The sequence below is a fragment of the Notolepis coatsorum genome (genome assembly GCF_963971535.1).
Source record: "Notolepis coatsorum genome assembly, chromosome: 18".
NCBI classification, from domain to species: Eukaryota; Metazoa; Chordata; class Actinopteri; order Aulopiformes; family Paralepididae; genus Notolepis; species Notolepis coatsorum.
In genome coordinates, this window is record NC_140182.1 from 69923069 (window position 1) to 69938277 (window position 15209).

The 15209-nt window shown below is 44.2% G+C and overlaps 1 protein-coding gene across 2 annotated transcripts in view; it reads left to right on the forward strand.

The window, feature by feature from the left end:
- ttc23 (tetratricopeptide repeat domain 23) overlaps positions 1-15153 on the forward strand; it is a 51329-nt gene extending 36176 nt beyond the window's left edge. For both annotated transcript variants that reach the window (XM_084334841.1, XM_084334842.1), the window contains exons 6-11: positions 3404-3575; positions 4078-4183; positions 5268-5395; positions 8218-8367; positions 13908-13990; positions 14774-15153. In XM_084334841.1, coding sequence (XP_084190967.1) covers positions 3404-3575; positions 4078-4183; positions 5268-5395; positions 8218-8367; positions 13908-13990; positions 14774-14894 — 760 coding nt within the window. In that variant the 3' untranslated portion in view covers positions 14895-15153. The remainder of the gene's footprint in view (positions 1-3403; positions 3576-4077; positions 4184-5267; positions 5396-8217; positions 8368-13907; positions 13991-14773) is intronic.
- The last annotated feature ends 56 nt before the right edge of the window (positions 15154-15209 follow it).

Below are 15209 nucleotides of genomic sequence, written 5' to 3' on the forward strand. Positions count from 1 at the left end.
AGTCAAGTTTTTCCAGCAGAATTCTCTCCGTGTTTTTGAATTAGTCGAGCTACATTGAGTTCTGCACATGTTCTCCCATTCGTCTTCAGTTATTTCAATGTTTGATTCATTTTCCCAAATTGTTTTAATGTAACTTGTGGAGTCAGTTCTGGCCTGAACAAAGCTATTATATAATTTAGACACAGTTTTACTCATCTTTTCTTTGTATGCCTGAATGAATATTTGAATAACACTGTCTATTGGGGTATTGGACTCGGGCACCTTTACCTCTTTTAGAAAGTACTGGCGTAGCTGTAGGTATCTGGAAAAAGTCGTGCTTATCCAAACCGTATGTATCTTTCAGGGTTTGAAAGCTCACTAGTTCTCCATTTTCTAACATTGTACAGAATGAGGTAATACATCGCAGAGCCCATTCCTTAAATGTTTGATCATACATTCTTGGTTTAAATCCTAAGTCGAAGGCAAACCACCTCAGGATCCTAATCCTTTTTTCGAACTTGAATTGTTTCACAATTTTAAACCATATCCGCAGGGTGTGCACAATAAATGGGTTTAAGGTTCTATAGGGTCTTGGCCTGCTGTCTATCTCCAATTACTGTCTGGAGTGGTATATCAATTGATTTCATTTCAATGTCCTTCCACTTCGCTTCGTAGTCCCTTTCACACCAACAGACCAAAGGTCTTATTTGCGCTGCATAATAATACTCCTTCAGATTTGGGAGGGATATGCCTCCCCTCTCTTTAGGGAGTTGGAGTGTCCGGAACCTAATTCTCGTTTCCCCCCCGCTCCATATGAATCTAGAAATCATCCTGTCCCACTCGTTAAACTGTTTAGCAGGGATTTACACCGGCAAGGACTGGAACATTTAAATTTTCACTGAATCTATTCTGGAGGTGAAATCCAGGGGGGCTAATGACCATCTTTCTATATATTTTTTAATTTGTGTGTTTAGGGGCTGGTAATTTGCTTCATATACATTTTGTCCTTAGTCAGCCATACTCCCAGATATTTTATGGACTTCATGTTCCAATTTAAATAGTAATTTTCTTTAATTTCTCTTGGGGGGGTATAGTTATAGGTAAGTATCTGTGTTTTTCCTATATTTAGTTTGTATCCCGAATATTGACCATAGGTTTCAATAAGGTCCATTAGTCTAGGGAGGCTCAGACTAGGGTTTTTTAAGTAAATTAAGACATCATCCGCATATAATGCTATCTTATGCTCTGTTTCTTTTATATTAATACCTGATATATTGGGGTCTTCCCTAATTGCTTGGGCTAGCGGTTCAATGAAAATCGCGAACAGGGCGGGGCTACATGGACAACCTTGGCGTGTACTGCGTTCTAGGGCGATTGGATTTGTTAAGTGACCGTTTACTTTTATTCTCGCTGTGGGTCTCCGAACATTTTTGAAAGATTTAAGTAGAATAGAGCCAGTGTTTCCCACAGGATTTTGTGAGACTGTGGTGGGTGAACCTCGGCCCCTCTAGGGGGGTCCAGGGGCATGCCCCCCGTAATTTAATATTTTTTTAAGTTTTAAAGTTAAATGCATCGATCTGGTGCACTTTGAGAGCAAAATAAAGAGGCTAGATCTATGATGAACTTTGTGCTCAAAGAAATGAAGCAAAAGTGGTTACCGGTACCTGTGTTGAACTGGTTTATTTTTTAGAAAATAAAAATATATACTGGATTACTATTACGACTACTACCACAGCCAATACTACTGATACATCCCTATTGGCAAACTTTATATTACATTTATTTTTTATTTTCTTTATTTAAAAAATATTTTAAAATTTTTATTTGATTAATAAATATAAAAAATATAAATTTTGTTCATTATAAAACTGTGGTGCGACCAATTAGGCCCGCCACAGTCTAGGTAATTAATGGGAAACACTGTAGAGCTAAGAACAACAAAAGAAAAAGCATAGGGAAATCACTGGAAGGTTAAGATTTTTCTTTGCCTATTGTGGTTTGGCTTAAAACCTTAAAACGCTGTCTGTCTGAAGCTGCCTGGTTCACTCGGAACCCAGCCAGAAGTCCACAGGACTTGGTAAATCAGCTAATGGCTATTTATGTCCTAAAATTCGAGACTATCCCTTTAGTTTAATTTAATTTAATTTCAAACATTTCAACTCGTAAGACACTGAGGTTACCCTAACTTACAGCGACGATGAGCTTACAAAACAAGACACAGTTAATCAGTAATTTCAAACAGACACAATAAATAAGAATAAACAATAGAAAGTCAGAAGGAAAAGAAGGAAGAACCTTCAGCTTTAATCGGGTCTCTGATGTCTAATGAAGGTCACGGACATAGAGATAAAAAACATGTTTAATCACATCATGTTCAGTCAGTTCCTCAGTTGTCATCATCAATATCATCATCATGTATCATCAATAGCCACGCTTGGATCCTTCCTCATCTTTATCTGGTTTCCACTGTCTTGTGACTCCAAGGCCAATCTTAATTTACGTGGCTTAATTTAGACATCCATGCACGGGGCTCTGAGCCCGACACTGTTGCTCGGTGCAGGACGTGTCTGTCAAGCTCCCGGGAGGCTGTATTTATAATGTAGGGCTAAAGAGCGGCTCACTCTGCGGGGCCAAGAGGAGAGCATTGGAGTGAATGGCTGTAGCCAGACAGTAAACAACGCTTTGTTCTGGGATTCCCTATGTCCGCACCGCACCATATCCCAGATCAGTGGCCAGGCCAAAGCCAACTCTTCGCTCCACCTCGGGACTCTGGTTTGGCCAGACACCAGGTGGCAGCTCCGACGTTGTGGAACAGGATCCCGGCAACGCAGCAGCAGCCGCTCGTACGGGCAGCTTGGCCGAGATAATGCTACAGTATAACAAGACACAAACATGATAACATACACATTCTAAACGGGCCCGAGTGTATTTCCTGTTGCTGTTCCCTAGCAGTAGGCTATTATATGTCTGTATTCTCAGATTCTTCCCCCAGGCCATCAGAACATTGAACACTGATCTCTCCACACACAAGCACACACACACACACACACACACACACACACACACACACACACACACACACACACACACACACACACACACACACACACACACACACACACACACACCACACACATTCTGCACTCTCTCACACACAAACACACCACAGGTCACTTTAAACACATAAGAAAAGGTCACTTTAAAGGAAAGAAAAAAGGTTACTTTAAAGAAAAAGATTAAAAAAAAAATCGTAAGCTTAGCATTGTATTGTATTTTATCTTAGTACTTTTATCATGTCTATTTTTTTATCTATTCTATTATTATTTGTATTTTTTGCATAATCGAAGCGGGCATGGCCACCTTCATTTCACTATATGTCTTGTGTATGTATGTGATGAATAAACCTCTTGAATCTTGAATCTAGGGTGTATCAGCGCCTGTGCAGGCCCAGGGAGGCCCTACGCCAGTGTGAGAGGGCCCTGGAACTGCTGGAGGGCTGTGATGAGATACAGGAGACCTGCGCTGTCTATAAGGAGATGGCTGCTATTGAACAGACCCAAGGCCAGTTGGACAAAGCCATAGAACATCTCTCCAAGGCAAGGGACCTAGGACATACTGTACACTAATGCCTTGTCTCCACTAGCCAGGGTTTAGTCATGCTGTGACCTGACTGGCACACAGTGAGCGCCTCCGTTGTCTTTAGAACCAGGCCAAACCTGGCTGGACCCCTGCCGAGGCGGCCACCTTTCACAGCCTGGCCAGACCTGGCTGGGACTGTTGTATCATTGTGGTTCAGCTTGTTTACCACAGTTGTTGGTGTGAATTTTGAAAGGTTGCCTAGCAACCAAAGAGTTTACGCAAGAAACGCAATGGAGACGCTAACCCAACCGAACTGTACCAAACCTGGCCATGGCTATAGCCCAAGCCTAGCTGAACATAGCTAATGGGGACAAGGCAATACATATACACACACACACACACATACACACACAGGTTATATCAGGACAATTTGAGAGGCCAGTGAGGCGTGTTGTAAGGTAATGTTCCTGTGCTCCATAGTGATATGTGATATGTCTTATTTCATCTGGGTGTTTCTAGGCTCATGCCATAGCGGTGAGTCAGAGTGCAGGGGGCCTGGACGGGGCCGGCATCTCTCACAGCTTGGCCCTGCTTCTCTCCGCTACAGCAGAGCCCCGGCACAATGGTGAGTCTATTCACGGACGCTGAGCTATAGGCAGGGCCAGCGCTGTAGGAAGGGGGTTAATTGGGATATGAATCTCCCATAGTTCTGTCCGGTCCTCTCCTATCGTGTTTTGGAAGATTTTGGAAGCCTTATAAATAGCCTCGTTGGCAACTGTGCAACTTGAACCCTTTCACTACCACACTACAGACGGTTAACCCTTTCACTACCACACTACATACGGTTAACCCTTTCACTACCACACTACAGACGGTTAACACTTCCACTACAGGCGGTTAACCCTTTCACTACCACACTACAGACGGTTAACCCTTTCACTACCACACTACAGACGGTTAACACTTTCACTACAGGCGGTTAACCCTTTCACTACCACACTTCAGACGGTTAACCCTTTCACTACCACACTACAGACGGTTAACCCTTTCACTACTACACCACAGACGGTTAACCCTTTCACTACCACACTACAGACTGTTAACCCTTTCACTACCACACTACAGACGGTTAACACTTTCACTACAGGCGGTTAACCCTTTCACTACCACACTACAGACGGTTAACACTTTCACTACCACACTACAGACGGTTAACCCTTTCACTACCACACTACAGACGGTTAACCCTTTCACTACCACACTACAGACGTTAACACTTTCACTACAGGCGGTTAACCCTTTCACTACCACACTACAGACGGTTAACACTTTCACTACCACACTACAGACGGTTAACCCTTTCACTACCACACTACAGACGGTTAACCCTTTCACTACTACACCACAGACGGTTAACCCTTTCACTACCACACTACAGATGGTTAACACTTTCACTACCACACTACAGACGGTTAACCCTTTCACTACCACCCTACAGGCGGTTAAACATCTGTAGTGTGGTAGTGAAAGGGTCAACCTTCTAGAAGACTGCGAGTTCCACATTAGCTATGTACGGCGTGGGGAATCAACAACTGGAGGAATTAGTATTAATACTTAATATATTGTCCGGATGGACACAGAACCCACGGCCTGTTAAGCTGAAATATTGATGCAGACGATGGTTGTGTGTTTCTGCCGTGTTGTCGTAGACTCTGCAGCTCAGCACTTTGAAGAGAGTCTGTCTGCCTACAGGAGCTCCCTCGGTCCACAAGATGCAGTCTTTCTCACTGCGCAGGACGACTACTGTCGCTTCCTCCTCCTCAACGGGCAGCAAGAGGTGACGCACACACACACACACACACATCAAAATACCATATTTCAAAAGCACCACTTGGAAGGGTGCTGTTAAGAGCTTCCCAGATAAAACGTCCCTGTGTTGTGGCTTTGAGATTCTCAGAGGACGTTCACCAACACTCGCTACCCTCGCCCAGAGAGCGAGCGCCATGGAGATGCCCCCTTTAGTCTGTGGTTGCTAAGGGGATGGATCCACCTGCTCTAAAGGGGGCGCGGCTGATTATACTGGGGCCGTTACATACCGGGCCTTCAGGGAGCTTGCTGTTAACACAGTCCTGGCCAACCACGTATAAATATACGTGATTGGGCGCCATCCTTTGAAGGCCAACCACGTGTAATAGGCCAAAAAAGGCCAATACGTGGTAAACTCGGTTTTGCTTTTATTCCATTTTAACCCTTTATCTGCCAGGTATTCTGATCTTATACCCCTCTCTGCTACCACTGTAAGTCTATGGAGATGTTCCCCTTCTTTGCAGGGCTATAACTTTTTAAATTGTATTGCTAAATTGACATTACTATGGCCCATTCAACGTCAAGTATCTATCGTTTAGGATGTAGCAACGTTCTACTTTTTCATTCACATATTCATACTAAAATACGGTCTAAAGTATAAATATGTTTTTATCGTTTTCTGCAGCATTCTGCAGAACGCGAGTTATAGCTATAAATATATTTATAGCTATATTACATCATCAAATGTAGTTTGATACCGATTGACGTCAGATAAAAATTTTCAATTGTACAAGGTCCTAAACGTCCTGCCTCATCATCTGCTGGTGACCGGAGGGGGGGGGGGGGGGGGGGGGGGGTTATAAGTCCGTGGCCGACGTTAAATCATTCATGTAGTATAGGCGATACATAGATCACAGCAGTTTATATGGATCATAATATTCAAACACGCTGAAACTTACCGCATCTTCCTCTGACCGTTGGGTGGTCAGCGTGGAGCAGAAAGTTTGCGATTATGGGATGTTGATATATGTGATCCATTTCCAGGTTGTATAATAGTATATACGTCCAAATCATGTTGTTTATCGAGTTATTGGCAACGGATCGCTGTCCAGTGTGTCGAGCTGGAGTCCCGCTAACGATAGCGAGTGCCCGGACCGAATATGGATGAGCACCACTTCCGGTGCGTCACTTCCTGTTTGGGCGATCCGCCGATCGACCACCAGATGGCGCTCTTGAACCGTTGGAGAGTTGAGAGGAGATCAACAGGAGATCTCAAGTCTCCGTGGGTGAAATATGATTGCCATCACAGATTTTTGAAATATTGATCTCAAAGACGCCTTACGGCGTCATTGGCAGATTACGCACGGCGGAGAATGACGTGGTAACACGTTCTTGGCGAAAAAAGTGTTAATATCCTACTCAATGTCACAAAGCTGTATTTTGGCTGGAAAAGGCATATCGGGACTCTGAAAGTGCAGTACCGGCCAGATCCTGGTATTAGCGCTGTCTCGATAATGCAGTTTCCCGTGTTGCAGACCGGGTGTCACTTTTTTTTTTCGCTCCGGGTTAGCTTTTCTGTTAGCCTAAAGCTATGGCTTCACCAGATCGCCTGGAATACTTTTTGCGATGCCGAATTCAGTATGCAGTAAAGGAATATAGCATCAGCCAATGGACATATCGATCTACCAGATGGCGATCAAATAACTGGGAATTCTTTTTGGAATCCAACCGGCCACAGGTAAGAGCGATTTGACGTCAATTTCAGTCTGATCGGGCCTTGTTCTCATAGCCATCCACCCGGTCAGTGTATGATGTTGCAATAACGAATGCCGTTATTGGTAATCAATAATCAGAAACGACTTCCCCCGCCCCCCCCTTTCATGCATTCATGGTGGAACATGATACCGATCATATGCATTTAGATTTTTAACTCTAGCTTGTGTAGGGCCGAAACGCCAATCGATTTAACGTTATTAGCTTAGCGCCCTATAACTAGCTTTGCAGGAATTACCCCAGACCATTGCCGTATATAGTTCATATTCACAACGCTATAAAACGGGAACGTATTGATGAAAAAATTATTTCTTTATGGCATATTGTATTTGGCATATATTTCATTGTATACTTAAAACTCTTGACTATTGAAGGGAAGGTTTATACTGTCAATTGACTGACAATGGACATTATAGCAATAATATAAAATATTGATTTAGCTCTACAAACAACCTCACGCACAGTGAAAACTTGTAATGAAAAGCTGGCCTCAAGCGGGCCTCATAGTCTAATCCCAATGGCCCCGAATGTGTTAACAAACAACACAAATACATAATTACATTTTTTTATGGAAAAAATAAACAATGGAGCGGCTGGGTAGCGTAGAGGTCTAACCACTCACCTACCACCGCAGAGACTCTGGCCTCGGATCCAGCTGTCAGCCGTACCTCCGGCTTGGTCAGTCGTCCCTACAAACACACTTGTCAGTGTTCGCGGGTGGGAAGCCGGTGGGGTGTGAGTCCTGGTTGTTCAGCAGGGAGGGGATCTGGGGGAGATAGCGTGAACCTCAGCACGCGTTACGTTCTCCCAGTGAAACTCCTCGCTGTCAGGTAAAAAGAAGCGGCTGGCGACTCCACATGTATCAGAGGAGGCATGTGGTCATCTACACCCTCCCCAGACCGACAGTGGGGCAATGCACGCAACGACCAGGAAGGGAACGACTAAAATTGGGGGATGGGAGAAAAAGATAGAAAGGCTAAACATTTTCTTTTAATAATAATAATAATAAAATGCATTGGTTGGTTTTTATTTTTATTAAAATTTTTTGTTGTTTTTTTTACTTTGTATGTGCCGTTGCAGAAGTGCATTGAAATCCAGAGGGCGGCCCTGAGTCTGAAGAGGTCTACGTTTGGTGACCCGAGTGCCGAGCTCGCGGACACTCTGCAGCTAATAGGAGGCATGGAGATGACCCAGGGCAGGATCAAGCAGGCCCACAAGACCATGAGGAAGGTAATCAACTCATCGTATATCAGCGCCGTCAGCGGCAGTGTACTTGTTGCAGCGTCCACCTGTAAATACGACACGCGTTAATACCGCGATTCACTGACGGTCAACAATACAGTTCCTTAATCTTATGTCATCTCATATTAGTCGCTCTGGAAGCAAGTGAACAGGGGATGGCAGAGCCGCCGTTAGCTCAATCTGCGTCATCCATGTACCGTACTTTTCGCACTATAAGCCGCACCTGACTATAAGCCGCAGCAGCTAAATTGAATGTGTACATATATAAGCCGCACTGGACTATAAGCCGCAGGTGTTTTAATGTTTAATTACCATATGTAATTAGCATTGGGACACAATACTGTCGGACAAATAACAAGAATTAACTCATTTACAAGTTGTATTAAGTTTGGCAAATACGGGAACAGATAAATAACATTTCAATGCAGTCAAAAAAGCAATATTTAGATTTTTACATTTTCGGGTTTGGTCACGTCGAGTCACATATAAGCCGCACCGTTATATAAGCCGCAGGGTCGAAAAATGGGGGAAAAAGCCGCGGCTTATAGTCCGAAAAGTACGGTATATACGTGTTTGCTCGCCATGCGTTGAATGCCAATCACGTATATATACATTATTTGGTCCGTTTTCCTTTTTTTCGATTTTAATATTCTATTCAGTGTCACGGACCTCTATGTTACCGTTAAAAGGCATACTGGGACCCCGAGGGTGCAGTACCGGCCAGATCATGCTAGGTGGTAGTATCGCCCACCCTTTGAAACCCTGTTCCAGACTGTATGTCACATCTAAACCCCTCCAGATGGAGCATTTTTTACAGGCAAGTCTAGCGGTTCACCCAATCACATTGGGAACGCGTCCATGATTTCATATCGATCCAGTCGATCAACGTACAGTATGTAGTATTAAAAAACGAATGCCGTTGATGACGATCGGAGCATCAAAAAACGACCCCCCCCCCCCCCCCCCCCCCTTTGATGCATTCATGATGAAACATAATACCTATTACCTTTGATTTGGAAATAGTAACCTGTCCAGGCGAGCAACACGAACGCATTTAGCAAAATGCACATATCGCTCCATAGCGCCGTTTTCAGGAATTAGCCAGTATCACTCTGAAACTATACAATATTCACGATGGGATAACACACGAACGTATACATGAAAAAAATATTATTTTTCACATGTTGAACTGTCTGTTGTTACTGTCAAATGAGCCATAGTATTGTCTCCATAGCTATAATATAGAATATAGATATGGCCCCTGCAAACAACGCGACGCACAGTGAAAATGCCTATATAAAGCATGGCGCATTTACTACAGGATAAGGATAATAGCTGGCAGAGAAAGAGTTAACACATTGAGTGCCAGCCACAAGAAATCTTGTGATTTCATGCCATGCGTTGAGTGCCAGGGACGATAAATCTCGTTATTTAATCGTTATTGCTTTTATTAGCGATACCATTCATTTTTCATCAATCTAGCCTCACGTTATCATTGGGACTGTCTATGAGCTTGAACAGGGAAAATACCGCCCCCTATCGTCTCCCGGATGGTAATGCACCCATTGGATTGGACTCAATGGAAATGCATGGGGGGAAAAAAACCCGGAATCCACATTTGACTTCTCAGGCATGTAACCGGAGACGATTGGATTCAGTGTGGACCCTCAGAGCAGCGTGGATTATCTGTTTCGAGTACCTAACGTTGGATCAATAAACGCGATCGATATTTGGAATCAGGAATTGGAATAATATTTTTGCAGAACATCTGATGTGAGGTAAGGAATCTATGTTACCAGTCTTGGGGTAATCAGATGTATTTTTCATCTCAACGTGTCCCCTATGTGTGTGTGTGTGTGTGTGTGTGCGGCGTTAGCGCCAGGCAGGGCATAGATAATCGATTTTTCAGCCCGCTTCTCTAGAGTGCATAAGTACACATATACTATCGATAATCTAGCGTTTATTTGAAAACTATTCATAAATCAGCCGGAAAATGACAACGTGTTGTGTGTATTCCAGTAAAGAGCTATTATCACGGAATATTTTTTTTCTTTTTAGTAGTAGTAATTTCCAAAAACCTCCGTTTTTCAAAACGGTATAAAACGGAAATGTACAGATGAAAAAAACAATCCGTTTCATACATGTTGACTGCAAGCAAGTCATTGATAAGCGACGGGCGTATTAGACACATAGCCATAATATAGAATATAGAAATAGCTCTGCGAAAATCATGAAATATCGGAAAATCTGTCCAAAAAGGCTGGCATTCAAGCGATAAATCGTGCGCCCCCTGCTGGCACTCAAAGTGTTAATAATACCCATCACCACAATAACATTGACCTTTTATCTCTGCCAGGCTATAAACCGAGAAGGTCAGTAGTGAAAGGGTGTGTTATGACATGAATACACCCATGAGAGTGTGTGAAGCGGATATACACAAAGAGTGCCTATCATATAGAGATGAGCTATTTCCGCCACGGTCTCTGAGGCTCTGTGCCATCAAGACTAGGATAGTAATCTTGGCAGAGCGCTGCGTGCAGAGAGCCACTCTCCCCTGGTGTAAGATGTCACACAGAAGAACATTGTGCTTCCCCCCTGGTTTGGACGGAGACCGACAAATGGATAGCGGGGGTCTGGAGGGACGGACTGGAACTTAGCTGACTGTCAATGGACACCGACCCCAGTTAAACCGGCATGCCGTTACGCACTTCCGAGCAAAAGTGAATGCTGTCAAGGCATAAGCCATTCAAGACTGACAGCAGACATTCTTCATTGAGTGAAACAAGTGCGACGAGTTTTTCGTCGATGACTATTACTGTTAACATTTTAAGATAAGATAAGATGTTCCTTTATTGATCCCCTTGGGGAAATTCGGGGAGGGCAGGTACAGGTATGGGCAGGGTAATAGTAGAAAGACATGAATATTAGTAATTAATTCATTAATATAGGCAATACAATGAACTCTTAATATCAAAAATATGAGAAAAATAAAGTGTAAACAAAGGTGCAGATGAGGGCCTGTATGCTCTATCGGTTATATTATATGTTACAATAAATATAGGCAATAAAGAATTTTTATCTGAATTGTATTCATTCCTATTAAATAATTATATTAAAGGCTGTATTAATTCCTAATGCATAAAAAGGTTACATTCTTCATCAACGTTATATAATCTACGAGTCACGCTCTCCTCAACGTGTTTCCTCCCTGCATCTCTGAGCTCAGTTTCTCAATCCAGCAAAACACATGACAACACTTAAATTAAGCGGGGACTTCTGCACACTTGCAGTGACATGCCTGGTAAGTGAAGGAGCCTGGTTGCTATGTTGCTCTGTTACTTTGTTATCGTAACCAAGTGGGGAGAGTATCCCTCCCTCTCTCTCTCTCTCATCGCCGGGCTGCTAACCTTACTGAACTACCTCCGCAGAGAGAGCCGCTCCGTCGGATCATGTTTGCTCTTCTGCTGCGCTCATGACAACAATCGGGGCCCCTCCAGGAGGGGACGGTGTGGTAATCTGGAAGCCGTCCATGAGGTTTCATCACAGAAACAATAAAATAAAGCTGTTCAGTGACAGATGTGCCCTTATCCGCGTGTTTTGTTTTCATACGAGGGTTCAAACGGAAGCCAGGCTCGTACGCTCACGACGGCCCGCGGTCACAGAGCGAGAGAACAATGGCACACATACACACACTTCACATTTTCCTACACGGTTTTGTTGAGGAGGGGGGGGGGGGGGGGGGGGCTCCTCCTTCCATTACATCAACCTCAACAGCAGTGAAAACATCCATCCGGCCAGCTGGATCTGATCCAAGGTTTTCCCAGAGTGCTTTTTTACTCTCCCTGACCAAGAAGGAAACACTAAGCTCCATCTTCCCTCCTTACTAGAACCCAGTTGTCAACACACTGTGATTCATGGTGATCGTGGAAATAGCAGGCAGTAGGGCCACTCGATTATGGCAAAAATCGTAATTGCTGCTTTTCCTTTTTTTCTCTCGACCAAAGGATGCCTTTCTGTCATTTTCTACAAGTTACCAAATAACCCTTGGTGGGGGTGGGGCAGAGTGCACCGCTGTGAAAGAAGGGTGCGCTGAATTTACAACATGAGACTAAATGAGAGCAACGCGCCACAACAATCGTTTTATCTCGATTATCTTGCTTTCATGATCGCGGGAAGCCAAAATCATAATTGAAACCGGATTAATCGCCCAGCTCTAGTAGGCAGTCTTTTATCGTGGTTTGTACACTTTGTGTGTGTGTGTGTGTGTGTGTGTGTGTGGGTGTGAGTGAGTGAGTTCTGGTGTGTGTATTTGGATACATGCATCATTTGCAGGGGTTATGATAGGGATGAGCCAGTAAGCGCTCAGACACTGATCAGAGATCAGTCCGTATGGCTCACACGTCTCAATCCATTAAAGACAACTTATTATGGAATGGAAAATGTCTACGGCCACGTCTTTAATCAACCCGGCAAAACCAGCGCCGGATTCCTGGGTTGTTAGTCCGTAGTCCTAGAAATACATTTCAGATGATCCCCTGGGCAAGACTACACTGCAAAAATAAATCCCATCTTCAACAAGTATTTTCAACTTAACTTAGTCTTAAAACCTTATCTTCTGGCGATGAGGGAAATTACATTTGTTCCAATCCAACTGGCTTCACGACGTCTTGGAATCAGGCACATCACTCCCGTTTCAAGATCATTCTGGCTGTTCCCCGAGACACAAGCTCTTGTATTGAAACAAGTTAAAGTATCTTAACTCAAAGGCAAGATTCTTTCACTTGTTTTTTTTATAAAATAAGATTTGATTTCTTGTTATGGTGGAGATTTTTTTTTTGCAGTGTAGTAGTCAGTGCCGGTGTCATCTGAGCCCTAGTGTGTCCAGCAGTTATTTTGGGATGTTATGAGCTCTGTGGTGAGTCAGTGTTGTCATGGTCCTCTTATCAGCATGGCTCTCACTGCTCCCTCTACACGTCCTATGATTGATTGATTGATTGATTGAAAACTTTATTAACAGATTGCAGAATGGGTACAATACAGTACAGCTCAATACATACAATTGTTAAGGGGATGCAGACCAGAGAAAGACTTTCATCTTGTTTACATCAGGGTCCCCCATTTGCAATTCATCATAACATATATTATGACATACAGATAGACAGTACTGCTACATCTATACATTTATGACATACCAGATTTGCAAATACAGTACTGTTTGTGATACGAAACGAGTCCAGAAAAGAGAGTATATACATTTGACGTAAAAACTGTACATTGGAGGAGGTTGGGTAGGTGGGGGTGGGGGGGACTGTACATTGGAGGTGGTTGGGTGGGTGGGGAGGTTGGGTAGGAGGGGTGGGTGGGGGACACTGTACAACTGTACAAGCAAAACTGTACATTGGAATATTGACAAGACCATACTTGGTCATTTACTGTACATTGGAGGGGGTTGTGTTAGGACATTTACAGGGGCCAGTTTCGAATTGCAGTCTCCCTAATGGTCACTCTGCTGTGCTTTTATACTCCAGTGTCTGGAGGTCCAGAGCGTCATGTACGGTCCTCAGCACAAGAAGACGAGGTCTACACAAAGAACTGTGGACATGCTGGCCCAGTGAGTCTGAAGCAAAGGGTTCCATGTGGATGTTCAGAAAGCTAATTTGTACAGAACACGTGTTAATATACTGTAGTGAGGCAGAGAGAGAGGCAGGGGGAGAGAGAGAAAGGTAGGGGAGAGGCAGGGAGAGAGAGAGGCAGGGAGAGAGAGGTATACGGAGAGAGAGGTAGAGGGAAAGATATGGGGAGAGGCAGGGAGAGAGGTAGAGGGAAAGAGACAGGGAGAGAGACATGGAGACAGGGAGAGGTACTGTAGAGGGAAAGAGACGGGGAGAGAAAGAGACATCCATGTGGATTCATAAACCTTGTCGCCTACCGAGCTGTAGATAAGCTAATTTGTACAGAAAACACGTTAATATACTGTAGTGAGGCAGAGAGAGAGGTAGGGGCAGGGGGAGAGAGAGAGAGGTAGGGGCAGGGAGAGAGGGAGAGAGAGGCAGGGAGAGAAAGGGGCAGGGAGAGGGGTAGATGGAAAGAGACAAGGAAAGAGAGGGGCAGGGAGAGAGAGAGACAGGGAGAGAGGTAGAGGGAAAGAGACAGGGAGAGAGAAGCAGGGAGAGAAAGAGAATGTGTAGTGGGGGGGAGTCAACTTCAAAAGAGTTCTTCTAGAAACATCTGAATTGCACGTTTCACGATGTACATATAGGGAAACACGAGGCCAGGCCTACTGTAGCCAGACAACACGCCCCTGTAAGAAATGTCACCCCTGACAAAAGAGAAAGCCGTACAGTATATAAACTGAGCCCTCTTCAGTGACACACCATCATGTATGTTTTTCCAGGGCGCCAGAGGTTGCCGGGAGACGTGCGAGGGAGGGCGGTGTGAAGACAAGGCCTCCTTTCTGTGCAGCTCTGCCGTCCCCTGGCAAAGGAGAAGGAGGCTCCGGCATCTCTGACTCTTAACGTGCCATCAGAGCCGCGCTGGATGAATGCGTTTTGTGCCGGCCAATAAAAATAAAGACTTCTCCTGTCGCCACGACGAGTTACTGTAGATGATTTGGAGTCGGTCCAAGTAGGAGCCCTAAATGTCTTCCGTTTCATTGCCTATTCTCTGAGGAATGAAGTGTCAGGCTTGTTTGGCGAGACTAACGCACACTGCTACACCAAATGTACATTTCTGCTTTTGCAATGGCGAGATCTGCAACCTGGTCGATATTATGCTTCACACACTTTTGGTTTGGTGTAATTTCATGCATTTTGTAAAATAAAATGAGATTT